The sequence below is a fragment of the Martes martes genome, assembly GCF_963455335.1.
Source record: "Martes martes genome assembly, chromosome: 1".
Classification (NCBI taxonomy): domain Eukaryota; kingdom Metazoa; phylum Chordata; class Mammalia; order Carnivora; family Mustelidae; genus Martes; species Martes martes.
In genome coordinates, this window is record NC_137888.1 from 59,602,764 (window position 1) to 59,627,432 (window position 24,669).

The window sequence follows — 24,669 nt, forward strand, 5'->3', positions numbered from 1 at the left end:
TAACTGGGTTTTAAGTGTATCATGGATACATGTCCTTTGTATACTAGTATATTGCAAATAACCTGAGGCCCCTTCCCACTTTCTACATTTATTTTTCTCTTAAATAGCCATGCGGTATAATTTGTACACCATAAAATTCATGTTTTAAATGTACAATGACTTTTAGCCTATTTACAGAGTTGTGTGACCATCACCTCAATTCAGCTTTAGAACATTCACCCCCAAATCCCTTGTGCAAATCTAAAGTAAATCCCCTTTGCTACCCAAAGTCAGACACTAAATTTACTTTCTATATATCTGACTTTTCTGGACATTTCATATAAATAGAATCATAAAATAAATGTGATCTTCTACACTACTACACTTCTCTTATGCAGCATGTTTCTGGGGTTGATCCATGATGTAATGTGTCAGCAGCTGAACAAGATTCCACTGTAAGGATATACCACATTCTGTTTACCCATTCACCATCTGATGGGCATTTTAACAGTATTAAATTCATGGCCATTATAAATAATGGTGTTATGAATACTGCATACAAGTCTGTGTGTGGACATAAGCTTTAGCTTTTCTCTGGTAGATACCTATAAGTGGGATTGATGGGTTGTATGGCAAATATGCTTAACTTTTTAAAGAAACCACCTGTGGTAGGTAGAACAATGGCCCCAAAGGACGTCCATGTTCCAATCCCAAGAATCTTTAATATGTTATTTTACATGGAAAATACACGCTGCAAAATGTGATGAAGACCTTGAGGTGGGAAGATTAACCACGACTATCTGGGTGGGCCCAATGTCATCAAAGAGGCCTTAAGAGTCAGAGAAGAGAATAGGACAAAAGAAGCAGAAACAAGAGATTTCAAGATGCTACACTGTAAGCTTTGAAGATGAAGGACTATGAAACAAGGAATGCACATGGCCTTATAGAAGCTGAAAAGGCAAGGAAACCAATTCTCATCTATAACATCTAGAAGAAACATAATGTTTTTGTATTCATTTCCTACAGCTGCCTTAAGGAATTATCACTGAGTAGCTTAAACCAGAAATTTATTCTCTGGAGACTGGAAGTTCAAAATCAGGTCAGCAGGACCATGCTCTCTGAATCTGGAGTAGAATCCTTCCTCGCTACTGCTAGCTCCTGGTAGCCTCAGATATTTCCTGGCTTGAGGCAATAACAAGTCTAATGTCTACTTCTATCTTCACTTGGGTGTTCTGTATGTGTGTCTCCTTTCCTCTTCCTATGAGGACACTAGTCATTGGATTTAAAGCCCTCTCTAATCAAGCATGACTATGTTAATTACATCTGCAAAGACCCTATTTTTTTTCTTTCTTTTTAAAAAGATTTATTTATTTGAGAGAGTATGTGTATGAGTGAGCAGGAAGAGGGGCAGAGGGAGAGAGAATCTCAAGCAGACTCCCCGCTAAGCGAGGAGACCAATGTTCCACAACCCTGAGATCATGACCTGAACCAAACCCAAGAGCTGGATGCTTAACCAGACTGAGGCACGAGGCACCCCCTCACCAACACTTTTTATTGTCTTTTTATGTACAGCCATTTGTGTGGTATAAAGTGATAATCTCATTTGATGTGCATTTCTCTAGTGACTAATAATGTCGAGCTTCATTCTGCATGGTTATTAGCCATTTGTCCATCTTTGATGAAACGTCTAATTTAAGATTCTCTAGGCCTGAGAACAAACCTTAGGCTTTTACATTAACTAATAAAGAATTCCCATTTTTATATTGGATTGCTTATTTTATTGAGTCATAAGAGTTCTTTACATATTCTGGATACGAATTCCTTTTCTAATATGTAATTTGCAACTATTTTCACCCAATTGCTGGCTTGCCTTTTCATTCTAACAGTGTATCATACTAATGTAAACTGTTACTAAGAGCGGAAACTGAAAATCCTCTGTATCATCTTCACAAATGTAAATCTAAAAACTATAAAACTATTCTAAAGTAAGTTTGTTGGGGCACCTAGGTGGCTCAGTCGATTGGTTAAGTGTCTGCCTTGGCCTCAGGTCATGATCCCTGGTCCAGGATTGAGTCCTGCCTCAGGCACCCTGTTCAGTGGAGAGCCAGCTTATCCCTCTCCCTCTGCACCCTCCCAACTCATGCTCACCCTTGCTCCTTCCCTCCCTCCCTTTCTCTCAAATAAATAAAATGTTAAAAAAAAATGAAGTTTGTTTTTTAAAAAAGGAGGAGAAACTGTCAGATTAAGAGGTAATGAGATACTTCAGCCAATTAAAATGTGTGGATCTTTCTGGATTTTGATTTGAAAAGGACATTTATAAGATAAATGAGAAAAACCAGGGATGCCTGGGTGGCTCAGTTGGTTAAGCAGCTGCCTTCGGCTTGGGTCATGATCCCAGGGTCTTGGGATAGAGTCCCACATCGGGCTCCTTGCTCAGCGGGGAGCCTGCTTCTCCCTCTGCCTCTGCCTGCCTCTCTGTCTGCCTGTGCTCACTCTCTCTGACAAATGAATAAATAAAATCTTTAAAAAAAAAAAAGATAAATGAGAAAAACCAAATACAGACTGGATATCAGATCGTAAGATAATATTAGGTATTACAATATTACAGTTTTTTTTTAAAGTCATCCATGATAAAGATGCATACTATATTATATTATTTATAGATAGAATAGGATATTTTATCAAGAATTTCTTGGGGCGCCTGGGTGGCTCAGTGGGTTAAAGCCTCTGCCTTCGGCTCGGGTCATGATCCTCAGCGGGGAGCCTGCATCCTCCCTTCTCTCTCTCTGCCTGCCTCTCTGCCTACTTGTGATCTGTCTGTCAAATAAATAAATAAAATCTTTAAAAAAAAAAAAAAAAAAGAATTTCCTTTGGGGGTGCCTGGATGGCTCAGTGGGTTAAAGCCTCTGCCTTCGGCTCAGGTCATGATCTCAGGGTCCTGGGATCGAGCCCCGCATTGGGCTCTCTGCTCGGCAGGGAGCCCGCTTCCTCCTCTCTCTCTGCCTGCCTCTCTGCCTTCTTGTAATCTCTCTCTCTGTCAAATAAATAAATAAAATCTTAAAAAAAAAAAAAGAATTTCCTTTGAAGTACTCTAGCAAAAAAGGAAAAAGGGAAAGTACTGATCAGGCAAAGACAAAATAATATGAGAATACCACCTACTGGAACTGAATGTACTGAGGGCTCAATGCACTACTTTTATAGGTGTCTGAAAATTTCCATAACAAAAAAAACCCAAAACAACATTACTTATTTACATAAGGGACTACAAGTTGTAGCACTCGGCACTTACATTAAGTTTTACAGCAACTTTGGCTAAGAAAGAACAAAGATGTGCTACTTTTGATACTAAAACTCATGGTAGAATGCACTTGATGCCTGACTTACTCTCGACCATCTGAAAAACAGTAAAAGGCAAGGATTTCAAACCTTTAACAAACTACAACCCCTCAATTTCCAGCTGTACCAAGACTTCAGTTTGCAGAAATGTTGAATAGGAGCTAGATAAGAATGAGCCTTCCATTCTGTCACAGACCTCCTCTTCTAAATTCATCAATCTCAGGATAGCCTGTTACACAGTCTTTGCCTTTGGTGTAAATGGCCACATGTACTGACACTTTTTTCCCATTAAAACTACTATCAAACATGTTTCAGGTAAGAATGGTCATTTTAAAAATTATTTATATAATGTAGCTTAAATGCTACCTAATGTTATGGGAAGCAATGTTGGCATTAAGTAGATAAAAACAATTAGATAGTAGGGGGAAAGCATTCAGAGTCTTTACATTTATTTATCTCGTAAGAATTCCCTTTTGTAACACATCACTTTCAGTTATTTCCTGAAATACAAATACTGCATTATATATATCCTCTGATTATGTGAACAGATCATATTACCAAATCATAGTGAAATATAACATCTAAAAACACAACTACTAAAAGAAACAATTTTAGGGGTAAACAAATAGGAGATCATAAAGAAGTTTGAGAAACAATTTTCAAGAATGTAGGGAAAAAATCTAGAGAAGCAGTGTCACAAAATCCAAGAATGGATTCCAAATCTACCTCTACACCAGAATCACTTTGCCAGTTAAAAACTCAAATTTCCATATCCCACTGTGGAATCTTTAATAATTAAGGCTTCTTACATTAACTACACAAATTTAGGATCCACCTAAATTAATAAACCTCCCACAGCATATATGTAACCTTCCATATCCAAGAATTCTGGTGAAGGAAAGAGAGGCTAAAGACGGGCATAGAGAAGTGGATTTCATATAAAATGTTAAATCATTTTCCCTATGTAAGTAACACAGTATATTACACTATAGCTTTAATATTTGTGATACAGCTAGTATTGAGTCTCAAATTCAAAACAGCATCTCAAAACCTGGTTATTAATTACTACGCTGTTAACTTATTTCAGATTAAGATTTCAATGTAACTTATTCTTTTTTCAAGATTTATTTATTTATTTAGAGAGAGAGAGCGAGAGAGCACGCGCATGCACAAGCAGGGGGAGAGAAAGAATCCCAAGCGGACTCCACACCGAGTGCGGAGTCCTAAGTGGGGCTTGAGCTCACAACCATGAGGTCATGACCTGAGCCAAAATCAAGAGTCGGATGCCTAACCCACTGAGCCTTCCCAGTGCCCCACATTTCAGTGTAATTTAGCAATGTAAACTATCTTAATTTATCAACTTAGGACCTCTACTCTGTAGATAAGCCCCAAATTCCTGGACTAAAAGTCAAATCTGCTACCTCTATTAGACTCAACAGTTTTTTGTTTTTAATTTAAGTTGGTTGCAAATATTTAAATCAGAAGCTTTTACATAAAGCCTACATTTCTGGTCTTTTTTTCACTCATTTATCTTATCTGTCTGGTCCCAGGTTCCTGTTGGCACCAGTTTACAACCCTGACTATAAAAACTGAATATGGTAGTAATTTAAGAAACTATTCTCTTTGCTCAAATTCATGTGACATGTCATTTTTTTCTTGTTTTTCAAATCTGTAACAAACCCCCATGTCTCTTCACACCAAAAATTTTAGAATAAGAATCTAAACGGGGAAAACTGATATAGCAGAAGTACCCATGTATATACCAAGTTCTTAGACCTGAAAAGTTACTTGCCCCCTACTTTACAGAGCCCATTAGTTATTTACTTATATCAGCGCCACAAGATTAATCTGTTAGTCAAATCTCATAGCATTTTCATGCTTAGAATATAGTAGAAAATCTTTACCTGTGGCTTAAAACAAGCACTGTGATACAATGGTAATGCATGTTATGTATTCAGCACAGCAACATCAGATAATAACCACTCAAATGTTTTTAGCTATTGAAGGTAATGTCAATTATGCCCAAAATCATAAAAACAAAATTTAGTAGCAATATTCTGAAGGGCCACAAGATGGAGGTGTGACTACACACAATATGTCTTTCTCCATGAAGTCTGACTGAAGTTATACTGTAAAAAAAGAGAAAATGAAGGACTGTATAGAGAAAGTTTAAAGTCTACCCATTTATATTTTAAGTGATTATTCAGTACACCTTAGCACAAAATTTTAACTACTTGGTCACTTCTTATGCAGTGTTTGATCTGGAAGGGACCTTTGAAGCCAACGGGTCCATTCCTCTTCATTTCACACATGATGGAACTGAAGCCCAGAGAGATGTACCTGTTGTTATGTAGCCATTTATCAACAAAGCTAGAACCATGCCTATGCCTACAAATTTCCATTATAGTGCAAGATCAACCATACATAGGACTCCCCTTCAAAAGAGTCATCTTTACTCAAGGTTACTGAGAGAAAGAAATACCAAACCAGGAACATTTATGTAAAGTGTACTAATGACAAAGGGGATTAAAGTATTTTAGTAAGGATCAAAGTATGCCTATGGTCCTTTGATACAATATTTTGAGGGGCTCAGGGTAGGTAATTTTTTCTCAGCTAGCAGTAATCTGGTTCTAAACTCTTGCCTTCGAGTAAATCATCAAAGAGTGATTCCTCTAAAGTATAAATTCCTTTAACTTAAAATAAGTCCACTGAAAATTTATCAAAGCACAGCTTAAAAACTAATTGCTCATGAGGCCTTAACCTGTCATCCTGCTGAGATTTCCACCTCATCTGAACTATATTACACTGTTTGTACTCTTTCAAGGCACAGCACCTCTCTGCTGTGAGCATTTATTTTTATACCTTACCTCTTTTACTGAGCTACAAGACTTACAGCAGGACCTCAAATATTTTAAGGAATTGATGAACTACTTTCAATAAGTCCAAGAATCTCTAGGTCCTTAATTTAACTGATGGGCTCTCTCTCATGTTATCTAGATTTTAGGGTTTCTCAATCCTAGTACTACTGATATTCTGGGCTGGATAATTCTTTGTGAAGGGGATTCTGGAGCACTGTAGGATATTTAGCATAATCTCTAGCCTCTACCCACTAAATGCCCCACCCCACTGTGACAACCCAAAACGCCTCCACACATTACCAGTTACCCAGGGATGGGAGATATAACCCTGGTTGACTATCACTGTTCTAGAGGTTTAGCAGGTATCAAGAAAGTGATGATGGGTGGATTAGCTCTACAAGATGCACGAGTGCAAGTATAAAGTGTGCAAAAATCTCAGCAATTATTTGCTTGGGTACAAGAAGTGCTAAACACACACTAGATATAATCTACTTAAGGTTATAACCTAAAGATAATCAAATAATTCTAGAAAAAGTTTTCCATGGTCATCCATATCTTCAATTAGAGCTCCTTCCCAGCTATAGCTTTTCCCTTACTACAACCTAAATGTTACTTTTACTTCCAAGTCTCTGAATCCAAGCATATATTTTCTAACTGCTTACTAGTTATCTCTACAGGAATCTCATATTCAACACATTGAAAATTGAACTCACCATCCTCCACAGGAAGCTAAAACATCCTATTCTCTATCTTTAATGAATAGTCCCATCACCCATCCAATATAAAAATTTAGTTTTATAGGTACTCTTACATCCCATTTTAATCTGTTAATTCTGTTCCTCAAATATCTTCATAAGCTGCTCATATACCCCTTCTCTAAGCAGAATGCTTCAGACAATCATTTCAATACAAATTCTAATAGCCTAATGAAGGGGGAAAAGACTAGAACCAAGGAGACAAAGCCATCATGATGCAGTCAGAATCATCTTTTAAAAACACAAATCTGATTACTTTACTTCTAATGCTTAATGCCGCACATAACCAACCAAAAGAAATTTGAATAGCACTGCATATAAAACCCTCATCACCTAGCTGGGGCCACTGGCCTAGCCTCTCTCTCTCCCACCTAGATTTTTGGCCATATAAAACTTCAAAAATTCCAAAAGCCACCAAACTTTCTTTCCTTCTTGGTTCACCTCTGTAATGTTACTTCATTAAAAGACTAAAGATACTAAACCTATAGATACATTAGTAGATTATGGATGCTTTCTTCGAGCTATTGTAAAGATTAATAGAGAATTTATTGCCTGGAGCTGTTCTAGGTAGCTATAAAAAATAAAAGGGCCATGAGGGGAAGGATGGGAGAGGAAATCTCAAAAGGCAGACACAAAAGCAAAATGAAGAAAGCAGCTTAAAAGAGAACAGTTCAAATATTCCAAAGTTTTGTTTCTTGGTATCATAAAAAGAGCGAGCTAACAAGAGACAAGGGATGGCAAACATGTAACACACACACCACAGCAGTCATGGTAGGTATTAATAATGACATCACTTTTTTTTTTGGTTTGGCAATCTAAGAACTCATCAAAGCTACCAGCAGATTAAATACCGATTGATTAAATATTATCAACAGATTAAAAGAGGCATATGAATTTCAACTTCTGGCTGTTCTTATTTAAGCTATTCTTTCTAAAGACAAAGAAACCAAGACCCAGAGTTAAAGAAAAAACTATTAGTGACTGCTAACAATCATTACTGGCACACTGAACTACAAAGTGTGGTTGCTTTTAGTTCAATGTTTTTTGTGTTACATTAAGTCTCCTTTAAGAAGATAAATTATGCTGAAGAGTCTGGGTGGCTCAGTCTGTTAAGTGTACGACTCTTGATTTCGGCTGGGGCCATGATCTCAGGGTCCTGAAACTGAGCCCTGCGTGGGGCTCCATGCTCACCAGAGTCTGCTTGTTCCTTTCCCTCACCCCGTCCTCCCAACTTGTGTGTATGCTCTCTAATAAATATATAAGATTTTTTTAAAAAAGATGAATTATTCTATGAATAATAATCTACATGGACTGACAGGGACGTAATCCAAGTATATCTTTAAATATACTGTAGTTTTCTGGAAAGAGAAATAAAATGCTCTTAAGTACAATTCTCCTTGCTTAACTTAGTTTATAACAAGTTCCATCTGTAAAAAATTTCTTCTCATAAGCTGGGTCCTAAACTGGCATCATTACTCTGACAATATTTACTAATTTGAAAGTCTCAACCCCATTTTCTAAAGAACATTATCTTTGGTTGTTTTGCAATTTGAAGTCAAAACACACTCAATATCCAAATTAAAAACTGGTTAAGTTACAAGAGTAACAGGTAAGTCCCAAACATATGCAAATGGCCAGTAAAAGTGGGAAATGTCCAAATTTACTAAGTAATCAAATTAACAGTAACCAAAAAAAGGTGGGGAGAGAAATACCATTCATCATCTAATCAGCAAAGTAAAACTAGAGTTAGGCTATTATGTGAATGCGTCCTCAAACCCAACTTGTAAAGAAACTGTTATTTCTATCATTTTACAAATGCTCAATGTATGCCACTCACCAATGGTTGAAATGGCAGCCATAATGTCTTCCTTCATTTCCTTAAGGTTTTTGCAAGTGCCCCTCCCATTCCCCCAATAACCCTTGGAGAAGAAAAGGGCACTCTCATACACTGGTGGCAGTATGAAATTGCTACTATCTTTCTAGAGGTCAAGTGGCAACAAATACCAGAGCTTTAAAAACACAAGTATCTTCTGATCCAAAAAATTCACTTCTAGGGAATTATTCAAAAGAAATAAGGATGTGTGTCAAGTAGTTTTATAAACAAGCATTCACTGCAGCACTATCGAGGACTTAAGAGAAGCCTCTCGACTTAAAAAACAAGGTTTTCCATTAACAGCTTCAGCACTGATACAGGCAGAATACAGGCTGCACTAGCTCAGGAAAGGCAAAAGCATACTCCCAATTATCCCTTCTCCATCATGGCAGACAAGGTGAATGGATTACAATATTTTAGTCTAAAACCAAGAGTGGCCTCAGAATCCTTCATCACAGAGGTATAGGACCAGCCATGTACTATCTGTTCACCCACAAGCTGCACATTCACTGTTTAGAAACACCATCTAAAACTGTATCCTAAAAAAAGAGATCATGTTTTACACGAATTTTTTTTTTTTATCTAGCACAGCACTGTCCAAAACAAATACAATTCGAGTTACACATCTAATTTTAAAATTTCTATTATCTACATTAACAAGGCAAAAAGAAACAGATGAAATCATTTCAACATGCAATCAAGATAAAAATTAATTTCACTTCTTTAAGAATTTTTTTTCATACTAAGTCTTTTAAAAGTTTATTTGCTTATCTTTGATATCTCTAAATCCAACATGGGGCCTAAACTCACAACCCCGAGACCAAGAGTTACCCAGTTATGCGACTGAGTCAGTTAGGCACCCCCATCCCAAGTCTTTTTAAAATCCAGTGTGTATTACACAGCAAATCTCAATTCAGATGCTAACTTTCCTTGGAAACACTTAATCTATATTTACATTTCACAAACTTTATAGATTCACCAACCCAGGTTGTTCCAAACATACTTGAAAATTATCTAACAACTGACTTTGAGTATCAGTTTTTAAAACTAAAATTTTAATTTAAATTCAGGGCGCCTGGGTGGTTCAGTTGGTTAAGTGTCTGCATTCGGCTCAGGTCATGATCCCAGGGTCCTGAGATCGAGTCCCACACAGGGCTCCCTGCTCAGCAGGGAGCCTGCTTCTCCCTCTCCCACTCCCCCTGCTTGTGCCCTCTCTGTCAAATAAGTAAATAAAATCTTTTAAAAAAATAAAAATAAAAAATAAAATTTTAATTAAAATTCAGTTCCTCAATAACACAAGCCACATTTCATCTGTTCAACAGTCTACTTACTGTAGCTAGCCACTACTGTATTACATGGGACAGGACTAACATTCTTCCAATACGTTAGGCAATGAATGTAAACAGGAACCAATGGAAGAGATCAAATCAAGAGAAAGCAGTGTTTGCCATAAGACAAATATATAGTTTTGTAGTTTTTAAATTATAATACAAACAATTTTCATTTCTGTGATGAAAAGAAGTTTCTATTGGTTACAACTGGTATTTTAATGGTTTCTGTAGGCTGTCCTTAAAAAAAAAAAAGACAACCATTTAAATAATTGAGAAGTTTTATCTTTTATATGGCATAAAGCTGGAAGTCATAACTAATATGTGTAAGAGAAAATCAGAATTCAAAAGGATTTCCACAGGCCAAAATGGAAATGTAAGTAAAGTGAAATTTAATATAGATTATTAGTTTGGTCTGGCAAAAGCACTGGCTTTTGAAAGATAATGTTTTGTACAGATAACCTTTAAAAATCCTTTTTCAACCCTGAAATTCATGATTATTCTTTGTTCAGAACTTTACCACCAGATGTCCACAATCACTGGGAAAAAAATCACCAACACTGATGGCAACATAGCATTAGTCACCAATGCACACATCTGTATTGGCAGATCTACTTTCTAAATTATATGATTTTATTTACAGACAGATGCAAACATCTGATCTTATGATTTATGGTATAGTTGTACCTGATCACTTATATATTGAAATAAATCCTTTATTATAGTTTACTTTTACTTCTCTCTCATATTGGTTACACCATCATACTGATTTTCTAAAGAAATTGTGGCACAGGTAGGTTATATTTTATGTGAATTCATCTCGACAAAGCAAGGGAATTGGAGGTTTATAAAAGTTCCTGAATTTTCCTTCAGCCTCACTGCCTGTCGTCCCCCTACAAAAACAGCAATACAACCTTAAAAAACAAATCTGTTTTACTTAAGTATAGAATTTGTACGGTAAAGAGCACAAATCTTGTTCACAGCTCATTGACTTTTTAACATATGTACATATCTATGCAATCAATATCCAAAGTAAAGATAGAGAATATTTCCAGCACTTCAGAAAACTCTCTTATGCTTCCCAGTCCATATGCTGTCAGACGTAACTGTACTTCAACATAGATTCTTTGGACAGCAGAATCTTCTACTTTGAGAACTATACTGTTCTATATACTTTATTATACTATTCTTATATACTTCCCCATCTTTACTTTGCATGTATTCATACCTTGTTAAAGACTTTTTTTTTTTTTTTTTTGAAGTAAAATCCTCCCCAGTGTGTAGATCCCAATATGGTGCCAAACTCCCCACCAGGAGATCAAGACCCAAGCTGAGATCCAGAGCCAAAAGCTCAACAGACTGAGCCGCCCCAGCGCCCCAAACACATTTTTATTAGAACTAATTTATACCTCTTTGCTAAAATTCAAAGGTAAATGGATTCAGTTTTACTTTCTATTATATATATTGCCATCTCAGTCATGGCTGTGACTTCTTGCTTGAGTATCATCTTCCCTAGAGAGCAATAATAGATAAAAATTATCAGCTTGCCATCCACAAATTCAACCTACATCCCTGGGTCCATAAAAATAAGCAGCTTCAGTACAAAGGAAATAACATCTTGTAATATACCCTCAAGTTTCTAGACCATCTATATAAATACATGCAATAATTAAAAACTGGAAATTTATCTACTTTGGAGAAAAGGCAAAAATACACGCCAATACACTGGAATGTCCTAGTGCTACTACTAATAAAAACAAACTATAAGTATGAAGAAAAATCAGATAAAATAGTAAGTTTTAAAAGTTTGAAAATGATAGGCAATACAGATGACATAAAACATTTAAATAGTAGATTGAGAATTAGAAGTTCTTCATGTTTCCAATTTTAGATATTTCTATTCAACTTACAGTTCAGTTAGCTCAATATACAATAAAACTCTTAGCAAATAAAATTTCAAAAATGTATAATCAGGACCATGGTTTCATTTTCATAGGACTTTCCAAATTAAGAGTCAGGACTAAAATACTAACCACACTGTGCATGGTGATACAATTCTTTGAACTAAAGGAGCTTAGAATCTTTTAAATGTCTATTGTCTTCATTTTTTCTGTGTCTTAAATACAAGATTTAGAAATGAAAAAAATTTTAAAGTCCCATCTTACCTGGTAGTTATTCACCTGGGAAGTTAAAGGGACTATTCCTGAGAAATCATCTTAAAAGTTCACCATTAGGAATACAACTTTAAGTTTCCAATCATAGTGATAGGAACTACACTTAAAGACTTTTTATTTGGGGGCTAGCTGCTGGCTGGCAGTACAAATTCAGTAACTATAAATTTCCTCTGAATTTGGCCAGTTACTCATTTCTGGGGATTTGCCACCATCATGTTATTACACATAAATCACCATTTTAAGTTAAAAAAAAAATTGCCTTGAGTGTATTAACTGAAGGTAGACTGTGAATAATACCACTGTTTGACCCCATTTCTATTGCCAAGTTAGGCATCAGAAAGAACATTACACCCTATGAAGACTGAGCTAGACCAAAGATTTTGGATCTAAACACCCAGAATAGAAATTCTCTTGGAAACCTTCCTTTATAAATCCATGCAGTCTCAACTGTGGGAACTATTCAGCCTCATTTTTAGTACTCTAACAGAACAAGATGAGAAGTACTGTGTACTGAGAATAAAAGATAAGAATAAAAAACGAAGAGTGCTCAGTCAGTTAAGAGTCTGCCTTCCTTTGGGGTCATGGTCCTCCTGGGATTCAGCCCCCTAGGGTTCCCTGCTTTCCAGGGAGTCTGCTTTTCCCTCTTCCCCCTGCTCCTGCTCTCTGTCAAATAAATACAATGTTACCAAAAAAAAGGTAATAAAAACGAGTAAGAGAAAGGGGGGAAAAAAGAAGGAAAATCTCACTAAATTATACTGGTTCATATATAAAACAACCAAACTTCACAGATCACGATTCAAGCGCTGCAAATACTTTCCATACCCAATTAGTATCCCGATCGGAACTCTTTAGAACTTGATGTTTAATATGAAGGTACTGCGGAAATTTCATCATTTCTGAACTTTAATGGAAAAACATACAATTCAACATTAGAATGAATTTCCAGTGTTTAAAGCAACATCGGAGTAAGGAATCATGTACAGACCCAAGGTCAATTAACCCCCTTCTTGGACTTCTTGGACCTCTTCGACCCCAATCACATATACACACCGAGAGCCTTGTTTCACGCAGCATGGGATTTTTCGAAGACTGACTTTTATTTCATCCTCAGAAGGCTGAACAGTTTGAAAGACTTCACTAACTCAACATATATTAACTGACTTGCTATAATACAAAAAAATCCAGGCATCTCAGAAAGCTTTTAACATTGATAAAAGCAGGGCTCCAAAACGGCTAATTTAGGAAATATTTTAAAACACCGTGTTATGTCGTTAATATTTTAATAGTATGTAATTTAATAGTGAAATGATATCCAAGTGGAAATAGTTGAGCCAAAATAATCCCTAATTTCATTCAAAAGAAAAACTATGAAAAAATATTAATTTTGCTAATCACCTCAAAAAAGCTTCTTTGCAGTATCCAAGGACCGCCCCTCACCGCCCACCGCCCCTCACCGCCCACCGCCCCCCCCCACCAAGCACAGGGGCAACAGCAAACTACTGAAGCAATAGCTCCACCTACTGATCGGCAATACTTCCTTAAACATTTTGGCACCCCAAGAATACAAGAGCTCACGCTCTCTCCCCCTCCTCCACTCGCTCTGACCCAACCCAAATCCAGTTGAGTCACTAGCTCTTAATACTCATCTCCATGCTCTCTATTCCAATTCCTTCTCCCTCCAGAAGGTTCTGCACAGCTCCCAAGTGTGAATAAGACTGAAAGGTGTCAAAGACCGCAGGTCCCAGGGTTGAGCCTGGATCTGAAGAGGACAACCAGACTACTCCACTTGGAGTGGCGGGCCGGGGGGGGGCTCAGCCGTTCGCCCCTGGGTGGGAGGCCCAAGGCGCCTCACAAGAGCTTTTCCCTGTTGCCCTACTCGGCTGCTGGTCTCCGTTCAACCCACACTCATCCTCCGGGCCGAAATCCTGGGTTCCGGGGGTCTTGCCTCTGCTGGCCCTTCAGCCCGCCAACAGCCCCGCGCCAAGCATCCGCCCCCTCCGCTGAGCAGAGAGAAGCCCAGAAATCTCCCTCCGTCGGGTCTTCGCCCGGAGTCTCTCCCCGTCTTTGCAGCCCCTCTACCCCGCCGGCTCGGCCCTGCCCGGCTGCCCTTCCTCACCCTTTCATCTTCCCCGCCTGCTGAGGCCGTTGTTACCACCGATATCAACGCCGTTGTCGTCGCCGCCCTGAGCTCTCCGCGCCCTCAGCTCGGGCCACTCAACCCCCACAAGCCGGCCTCCCCGCCTAGGGCAGGGAGCTGAGCGGGTGACGGAGGCCGCGAGAGTCAAGCGCAGCCCTGCGTCTCCGGAGGGGGCGGGGGTGTCTCCCGCCGCCGCGCTGTGCCGCCGCTTCTCCACACGTGCACACCGGGCTATCCACTCTAGCCCGCCGCCGCCGCCAGCCAGACCCGCCGCCGCGCTCTGACCTTTCACCCCGCCCCCTCTGCGCGCCGGCGCGCCGGCCGCCTCGCGCGCAGCCGCACTGCTGGCGTCCGCGCACCCTTCCCCCTCCATTTCAAGGACCTCCATTTTCCTACTGGGCTGTGGCCTCTGGCGTCATCTTTCTCCTCCCATCCCTTACGACACTACTCGTGGGGCTTGCCCGGTAGGCCCTGGCGGTAAAATCCGGATTTTTCCACCCCTCCTCTCTTCTCCAATTTTAGCAAGATCAATCTTCCCCGGCCCGGTCCTGTTCTTCCAGTTGGTAGTCTCCGGAATGACCTTCAAACGCTGTCTCCTAATAGGATTTTATAATGGTTCTTCTAAATGTAAAAGAAATCTGTGGAAGACTCAAACAAATGAGATGTTTTGAAGACTAACGTAATTAACAATCGGCCGGATAACTTGGCTTCCGTCCAGCACGAGCCAAGTTTTGAGGTCACGTGATTGCCTGGGTTTAAGCCTGGGATTTCAGCGGCGGGCCACTGTGGTACAGAATGCCGTCGCCATTTCCGGTCCCTAGATCATAGCATAAACGTCACTTCCTCAGCAATGCACTTTAACCCATTTCACGCACGCCCTCTACATTACACTTTACGACACAATCTTTGGGAAATTTTTTGTTTTTTCTCTGGTTTTATCGCAAGAAAATAAATGGTCAAACGACTCGCAAAAATACAGGTCCCCGAAATGCAGCACGCCCGCCTGGGGGCGGCAGGGCGGAGCTCGAGGTCACGTGAATATCTGGGCCCGCCCCCCTCTGCAGAAGCTGGAGACTTCCCCTCCCGCAGTGACAGAGCCTCTGGTCCGTGATCGGTACTGTTTCTGCACCTCGCGCCCCGGCAGGTGAGCGGCGACCGGTAACCGGCGACTGGTGGGAAGAGGAAAAGGGGTGGGAAGTGGAAGAGGAGAGAAAGTGTGAACGGCCAGCCTCCGTTGTCCGAGGCTTTCTCCTCGCTGTCATCCTGCACTGGCTAGGAGCTCTTTTCTCCAGTTTTCCTGACCCTCGCTTCCCCCACTGTGGTCGCCCCCGCCACTTAGGGGTGAGACGTCCACCTTTCCCGGGGTTGGGGGTGAGTGCGGGCGTTATGGTTCCCTATTCGGAGTCTTTGGGGCTTCGAATAATGGGTTTGTTTCAGCCCTTTCTCGGGGTCCGCAGTAGTCTCCGGGTCTTATTCCCCAATGCCCATTCTCTTTGCTGAGGCCCTGCTCCGTCTTTATCTTCAGCCTTCGGCTGGGAAGCTGGGAGGTAGGGAAAACCCTGGAGGCAGAGGCGTCTCCGGTGAGACGGGCTTGGGAGAGAATGTCACTGATGTGGCCTCACTGCGGAGTCACTGTAAAGCTTGCTCCGAATGTGCTTTCTCAATAATTCGGAGTTTTTAATCTGACAGCTCTGTATGAGGCGTTCTGTAGGTATTCACATAATTTGGTTGGTCTTGGAAGGGTAAAAGCAGTCCTTTTACCTTTCTCTGATTTTATGGTGCAGGAAGGGAGAAAACAGTTGAAAGAATAAAGATGTACGAGCTTGAAAACAGGAGGTGTTGGTAATGCGCCAGTCTCAATTGAATGGGGAGGCGTTGAAAGATGATGGTGTTGCGGTTTCGTGCTCTGCAGGAGACCCAGACTAGCTTATGGAAAACTGACTGGGTTTCCCCGACAGGGAAGTAATTCTTCAGAAACCGATTGGGCTGGAAATATAATGAAACCAAATGTATTTGACCTTAAACTTAGAGGTAAGAAGGTTAAGTCAAGATATCACTTACTTTATATTTTCTACCTTTTACATTCTCTTTTGTCCTTTCTACCTGAAATCCTACCTAATTGCTGTTCCCAATCAATTTCTTGACCAGTGGGTAAATTTATATTAAGTAGCACTTATATTCCTCCTTAGCCTTCCCTATTTGTGTAACTCCAAGCAACTACTTCAGATTTTGATGAATAGTGTTTTGTGAAAATACAGAAATTATTTTGCTTAGGTTCTTGCCCAACCCACTGTACTCCCACGTCATATGTAATGTATAACCAATGTTTTGACCCTAAACAATGTGCTTTAATTTAGGGAAGAGTGTTTTCCAGTTTGGGGTTAAACTCTTTTATTTATACTGCAAACTCAGAAAGTCCCCTGGTTCTTTTAAATTGAAAGGCCTTACAGAAGTTACAAATTTGATTTTTAAAATTTAAATTACACTTTTTTAAAATCTGAAAAGTCATGTTCTCTGTTACACCTTGTAGTTTTCTAGCCAATGTAATAAAATAATCCGTTAGTGGGCTGAAAAGTGAGGAAGATGGAATTCTTTATCTTTGAGTAGTGGATGTGATTGATCCGTTTTTGGTTTTCTGTACCATCCAAATTCTCTACAATAAACTGATTTTGTTAAGGGGAACAAAAGGTTAAAATCCTAGTGTAATATTAATTTAACAAAACATTTTTATAGTAAGTTCAAAATAGAAAAACCCACCGATTGATGCTCCTTGCCAAAAAACCATAAATTTAAAAATGGCCTTGCTTTCCCTAAGTAATAAACAAGACCTCTATCCTCGATTTACAGTTTTAGCATTTTGTGCTATTGTCCTGTCTACTGGTATGTGTAGGTAGCCATGCATGCTACCAAAAATAAATATAGTGTCATCCATCAGTTTGCTCCAGAGTGAGGCTCTCTGATCTCTAGAGGAGAGAAAAACATAAGCAGTGTTGCTTCATTGACCAGGTGACATTCCAGCAAATAAGCCTCATTTTTTAAAAGCTCTGGAAGTCCAAACCAGTCCTGTCTGGGTGAGACCAAAGTAGGAAAGAGAAAAACCAGCTAAAGAGCATTAAGTACTAGAGGGGAAAATGTCAGTATGAAAGAGGTTGTGAATGAGTCTGCAGTTTTACTTCATAATTTCCCCAATTTTAGGGAACTCTGAAAGCAGTAGCTTAGACCACTAATGAAATTAGCAGCGGGAATTGGTGACTAAATTGCTATTAAAGTTGAGTGTGAAAAAGAGCTTTAACATTATGTGTAATTCATACACAAACAAGTGATTTGAAGCTAGGAAGCCATTTCTGAAACGAACTTGCTTTTTTTTTTTTTAAATTAAGACTTCATTTATTTATTTTAGAGAGAAAGCTAGGGTAGGAGCAGAGGGAGAGGGCTAAGCAGACTCCACCCTTGAGCACATGGCGGGAGGCTTGGGGCTTGATCCCACAACCCTGAGATCATGACCCCAGGCAAAATCAAGGGTCCAGTGCTTAACCACCTGAGCCATCCAGGCATCCTGAAGCTAGCTTTTTACCAGTTTATGAGTATTACAAGGAGAAACCTTAACTTCATTAGGGAATTGTGCTATAGTCCCAACAGTAAATGACCCACAGGAGTTTTTGTGTTAAGATCCCTGACATTGCTTGTAGGCAGTGTCTGAGGTCTTTCTTAATATTTCTCTGCCTTTGTAGATTATCAGCACCACCAAGAATGCTTTGTCCCCCTATTGGCAGAACTAGCCCCTCAGTCCTATAGCACGCACACTGTTTTCTGTTCTTATGTTTTCACTTCTAGCACATTGTATTTGATTACTGTTGGTTGGGCTGTTCCTTAGTAAACCATAAAGCTCCTAGGAGTTAAAGGATAGTGACTCTACTGTTGTGTCTTCAGAACCAGGATGCTGAAGTACCTGATGAGTCTTTAGTAAATTTTATTTATTTATTGAATGAATGTTTGACAGAAAGGTTAAGCTAGTTTTAAATCTCTTAAAAATTATAGCTCCTTCTATGGTTGTATACTAAGTATTAGTTTTCAAATATAATTTGGTAATAATAACCATCCAAATCATGGTCAGAAGAATAGACAGAAACATAGACTTTATTAATGCTGTGATCAACGTATTTTCACAGCATATATGTTTACTAGTAGGTATGGTTATCGTCCAAATATGGAAGGGAAGAAGAGTGAGTTGTCCTTAAAAATGTGGCTCTGCAGGGCACCTAGGTGGCTCAGTGGGTTGAAGCCTCTGCCTTCGGCTCGGGTCATGGTCTCGGGGTCCTGGGATCGAGCCCCGCGTCGGGTTCTCTGCTCGGTGGGGGGCCTGCTTCCTCCTCTCTCTCTCTCTCTGCCTGCCTCTCTGCTTACTTGTTGTCTCTCTGTCAAATAAATAAATAAAATCTTCAAAAAAAATAAAAATAAAAATGTGGCTCTGTATAGGCTACAAGTGATACAGCACTAGAGTGAAAATCAGGGGATGATCATTCAACCTTCCCACTTTAGTTATATGCTTTTTAAAGTAAAGTTGAGAGTGGAGGCTTAGGATTTGATACTAATTTAATACCTCCTGTCAAGGGTATTGTGAATTCAAGTGAGAGAAACCCTAGATAATCTATATGAAAGTATTTTTTTAAATAATTTTTAAAATTTTTTTGTAAACATATAATGTCTTATTAGCCCCAGGGGTACAGGTCTGTGAATTGCCAGGTTTACACACTTCACAGCACTCACCATAGCACATACCCTCCCCAATGTCCATAACCCACCACCCTCTGCCTAACCCCCTCCCCACGGCAACCCTCAGTTTGTTTTGTGAGATTTAAGAGTCTCTTATGGTTTGTCTCCCTCCCGATCCCATCTTGTTTCATTTATTCTTTTCCTACTCCCCAAACCCCCCATGTCGCATCTCCACTTCCTCATATCAGGGATATCATATGATAGTTGTCTTTCTCCGATTGATTTATTTTGCTAAACATAATACTAAGCATAATACTAATACATAATACTATATGCTAAGCATATCTAGTTCGATCCACGTCATCACAAATGGCAAGATTTCATTTCTTTTGATGGCTGCATAGTATTCCATTGTATATATATACACCACCTCTTCTTTATCCATTCATCTGTTGATGGACATCTAGGTTCTTTCCATAGTTTGGCTCTTGTGACATTGCTGCTATAAACATTCGTGTGCACGTGCCCCTTTGGATCTCTACAAACGTAGTGATCCGAAATAGAGCTCCCTGCTCAGCAGGAAGCCTACTTCTTTCTCTCCACTTCCCCTGTTCATGTTCCCTCTCGCTATTTCTTTCTGTCAAATAAATAAATAAAATCTTTAAAAAATTAAAAAATGAAAATTGGTATTCATAGGTATTTTCAGATTAACCTGGCTACTTTTATGGTATCAAACCATAGTTTAGTTATTTCTTTAGTTTTTTAAAAAGGAGTGTTTATTTAAAAGTAGAATGGAGAAGGCTAATTAATTTAGAAAATATTTGCAAAATTGAAGAAAGAGCATGATAAAAACTATGTAGTGGTGATTATATATACAGATTGGAAAATTGGAAGGAAATGCATCAAAATAAGTGATTATCTCTAGACTAGGAGATTAAAGAAAGATTTAGAATTTATTACTCTTCCTTTTGTGCATGTGAATTTCTACAATCAATAGTCATTGCTTTGGGCAGCAAATTTTTTAAAATTTGATATGGAGAATTAAGGCATTTAAATAAGGATTTCATCTTAATTATCTGAATATCTTAAGTGAAAATGTTTCAGTTTATCCAGATAACTAAATTATTTAATAATTTAATATTATAATTTTACAATAATATATATTATATATATAATATATAATAATTTAATAATAAATTATTTAATTTTATCAGATATATTTTTAGGCATATATAAGCACAGCAAAATTTTAAAAGCAGAAGTAAATGCCTGCATGTAAGGGAATTTAATACATGACAAAGCTCTGTTTCAATCCAGTGGGAGAAAATGGCACATATATAGTAAAAGTAACTGACACAACTTGTCTGCCTAGAAGAAAATAAAGTGGAGCTGCTGCTTTGCAGCACAGGCACAAAATAATTTCAGAGGGATTAAAAGCTTAAATGTAAACAATAAAATATTTAAAATATTAATCCCCTGAATTTTCTTTGTACATACATTCTAGATGTAGTAACTTTCAATGGCAAAGATAAACAACAAAAAGCAGATTCGAAAAAAAGTGTTTGAAGTATGTATAACAGTTAAAGAGTTGACATTTGTAAGAACTATTACGTATTAAGTAAAAGTCCATACAGTAGAAACATAGATAAACATGTGACCAGAACTTGATAGAAGAGAAATCTATTCAACAAACGAGAAAAGAAAGACATAAAACTTCACTAGTAATCGATATGCTAACAATGAAATATTCTTTTCTGACTGGCAAAAATTAAGTGGTAAACCTACTGCTAGTAGGGATCTGAGGTAGAAGACTTTCTCACAGGATGCTAGTGGAGATGTGAATTGTTATAGTGTTTTTAGTAAACAATTAGTATCTGTTAATACTGAAAATATGTATTCTTCCATCCAGCAGTCCCCCTCTGTGGCAACTTTTCCTTAGAAATGAAGACAGGTGCCGGAATGGATCAGTCAGTTAAGTGTCAGCCTTGGGCTCAGGTCATGATCTTGGGTTCCTGGGGTTGAGCCCCTTGTCAGGCTCCCTGCTCAATCGGGAGCCTGCTTCTCCCTCTTCCTCTGCCCTTCCTCCTGCTCATGTGCTCTCTCACTCTCTCAAATAAATAAATGCAATCTTTTAAAAAAGAAAAAAGAAAGACAGTCAAGCATTTATGTGAATGTTGATTGTAGCAATGTTTTATAGTAGCAAAAACCTGGGAACACAGGGAATGTCTGTCAGGAGTACCATTATATAAATCATGGCACAGGCATATCCTGGAATGTTTTTGAAGTTATTAAAAAATAGGATTTAAATCTATACTGATGAGTTGAAAGGATCTCCATCCTGTATATTAAGTGACAAAGGCAAAGTTAGAGAAATGTATGTAATGAGATCCCATTTTTGTAAAACAGTTGAAAAAACACTTTGAGTTTTGTGTATGCTTAAACAGTTAACATTGGAAGGAAGAATAAGCAAAAGAAAAAAAGAAAGAAAAAAGTACCCACAATAACATGCATGTAAAACTGTTTACGTATGTCTGTACAAGATGAATGCAAGAAAAGATAGTCCCCAAAATGTCTAGTGGCTATCTCAGAGTGGTTGGATGGGCATTTCAGGTGATTTTTACTTTCGTCCTTACGCATTTCTATATTACTGTGTTTTTATTTTTACAATGAACATAGTGTATCTATAATTACAAAAAAACAAAGCCATTGACATTAAAAAAATAAACATTCTGATAGGGCAAAGAAGGAATTAGTAAGAAGAAAAATACTTGAAATGACCAGAAATGGCAATTATCTGAAAATTTTTTTGACTTATTTATTCTCATGTCTGAGGGGAAGGTGTATAAATTATCCTGATAATTCCATAAGTTCTCCTTAATTTTGTATATGTGGTAACCTTTGTGTACCCAATAAGAAATTGTCATTAAGAATGTGCAGGGAGGGGCGCCTGGGTGGCTCAGTGGGTTAAAGCCTCTGCCTTCGGCTCGGGTCATGATCCCAGCCTGGGATCGAGCCCCACATCAGGCTCTCTGCTCAAGAGGGAGCCTGCTTCCCCCTCTCTCTCTCTGCCTGCCTCTCTGCCTACTTGTGATCTCTCCCTCTGTCAAATAAATAAAATCTTTAAAAAAAAAAAAAAGAATGTTCAGGGAAATGCTAGGCATTGCCAGATTGGGTTGCAAATATACCTTTTATTTTTTGGTTTTGATATTAAGTTTTCCAGAAAGTCTTTATGCCTGGGAGATAGAGAATATTGCACAAATATGGGGTGTATCCCCTGACTTAATCACATGACAAAATCAGAATAAGGAAAAGTCTACATTTGGGTTTTAGTTAATAATTTAAAAAAAAAAAACACCAAAAAACCGGATACAATGAGTTACTCTCCTTAGGAAAGCTTTAAGTAAGAATATCTTTTTCTTTCTTTCTTTTTTTAAGTAAGCTCTATGTCCAATGTGGGGCTTGAACTCGTAACTTTGAGATTAAGAGTTACATGCTCTACCCACTGAGCCAGCCAGGTGCCCCTCAAATAAGAATGTCTTTAAAGAGGCGAAATTAAAAGTATTGACAATTATTTAATACTTTATTTCAGTCCTTTTAAGAGGCTGAAGTTAATACATTGTTCAAGGCTCTAATAGAAGATGGCAGGGTACCTGGGTGGCTCAGTTGGTTAAGCATCTGCCTTCAGCTCAGGTCATGATCCCAGGGTCCTGGGATCAAATTCCGCATCAGGCTCCCTGCTCAGTGGGGAGTCTGCCTCACCCTCTCCCTCTTGTGTTTCCCCTGCTTGTGCTCTCTTTCTGACAATAAAATAAAATAAAATAAAATCTTTTAAAAAAAGAAAATGGCAGGTGCTTTAGAGTTGGATTTGTTGCATGTTTAAAACATCGGTATTTGTTTCTCATGTTCATCTTTTTTGTTTTCCTCTTTTCATTACCAGTATTACTAACTTGATTGTATATATGTTCTTTATCACAACACATACAGATTTTTTTTTTAATAATTGGGATATATATAAAGAACAAGTAATTTTCAAGTAGTATTGAGAGGCAACATAACAAGGAGGTTAAGGGCATAAGCACTGGAGACCGACTGGGTCATATCCTGGCTCTGCTGCTTCCTAGCAGTGTGACTTTGGAGGAAGTTGTTTTTATATATCTGCATTTTTCTCAGCTTTAAAATACAGATAGTAAAAGTATTTACTTTGTTAAGTGTTGTGAGGATTAAATGAATTGTATAAGGAAAGTGATTAGATCACTATTGGCACATAATAAGATCTATATAAATATTTGCCATTATTGTTTAGTTACTATGCTCTTTGTTCAGTTAGGTATATACAGTAATTTTATTACTTGGCTTAATTGTTTTACCACTCATTGAATCATTCAGTAATATTTTTAATCAAGTTGAATGGATAATACATGTACAAATGCAGTAAAAATTATGTAATTATATGTGTGTGTTTTCTCCTTCTCTCCCAATCCTTTTTTTTCGTTTTTCCACCTCAAAGGTAGTACCTCTTCACGTTGTTCTGGACATTACATTTTTCACTTAGCAATGTTATCTTGGAGATCTTTTTACATTTGTATGGTTGAGGCAACATTCTTTTAAATAATAGTCTAGTATTCAATTATACTAATGTGTCATCATCATCATATGTAACATTTATTGAGAGTTTACTACTGATCCAGGCACTTTTTCTTTTTTTCTTTAAAGATTTTATTTATTTATTTGACAGACAGAGATCACAAGTAGGCAGAGAGGCGGGCAGAGAGAGAGGAGGAAGCAGGCTCCCTGCTGAGCAGAGAGCCGGAGGTGGGGCTCGATTCCAGGACCCTGAGATCACGACCCGAGCTGAAGGCAGAGGCTTTAACCCATTGAGCCATCCAGGTGCCCCCAGGCACTTTTTCTTAATGTTTTAGTTGTATTCATTCATGGAAGCCTCACAGAAACCTTATGAAATAGGTGCTGTACTTATCCCCATTTAATAAATAAAGCAAATTAGGCATGGGGTGGTTAAATGTCCAGCAGTGTCACACAGCTCATAATACAACTCAGGATTTGAATCCAGGGCATCTCTTTCCAGAGTTTATCTTAATACTGCTGAGTATTACAGCTGCTTATACTGTGACAAGTTATTTAACTAGTCTCCATAGTAATGGACATTTCCAAACTTTTGATATAAGAAACAGACTATTATATTTTGATAACAAGACATTTTGCACACATTAAAGAAATTCCTGGAAATGGAAGAACTGGGTCAAAGGATATGTACCTTTTGACATTTGGTGGAAATAGCCAAATTACTCTAGAATTTAGCAATGCACCAGAAGTGCAAATTTGTCCTCAATCTCGTGCTGAAATCTGCCAAATCATTTAGCTTGAGTTTTTGGGAAGCTGAGTAGCGAAATGCCTTGAACATTTCTAGCATCCCTGAATTATGAGTGATCTACCATCTTGTGATAGCATAGGCTACCTATCATATCTACTTAGTGTAACAATGTCAGTATAAGAACAAA

General features: G+C 38.4%; 2 protein-coding genes across 3 annotated transcripts in view; one reads left to right on the plus strand and one right to left on the minus strand.

Moving 5' to 3' along the window:
* Nucleotides 1-14,783, minus strand: part of NAA50 (N-alpha-acetyltransferase 50, NatE catalytic subunit) — a 32,913-nt gene extending 18,130 nt beyond the window's left edge. Inside the window, exon 1 of one of the 2 annotated variants that reach the window (XM_080806622.1) lies at nucleotides 14,420-14,783. In XM_080806622.1, coding sequence (XP_080662748.1) covers nucleotides 14,420-14,427 — 8 coding nt within the window. In that variant the 5' untranslated portion in view covers nucleotides 14,428-14,783. The remainder of the gene's footprint in view (nucleotides 1-14,419) is intronic. The other variant, XM_080806623.1, reaches the window with a different exon arrangement.
* A 742-nt stretch (nucleotides 14,784-15,525) lies between these two features.
* ATP6V1A (ATPase H+ transporting V1 subunit A) overlaps nucleotides 15,526-24,669 on the plus strand; it is a 61,325-nt gene continuing 52,181 nt past the window's right edge. Inside the window, exon 1 of the mRNA XM_080821052.1 lies at nucleotides 15,526-15,584. The gene's annotated coding sequence lies outside the window, so the exon portion shown is untranslated. The remainder of the gene's footprint in view (nucleotides 15,585-24,669) is intronic.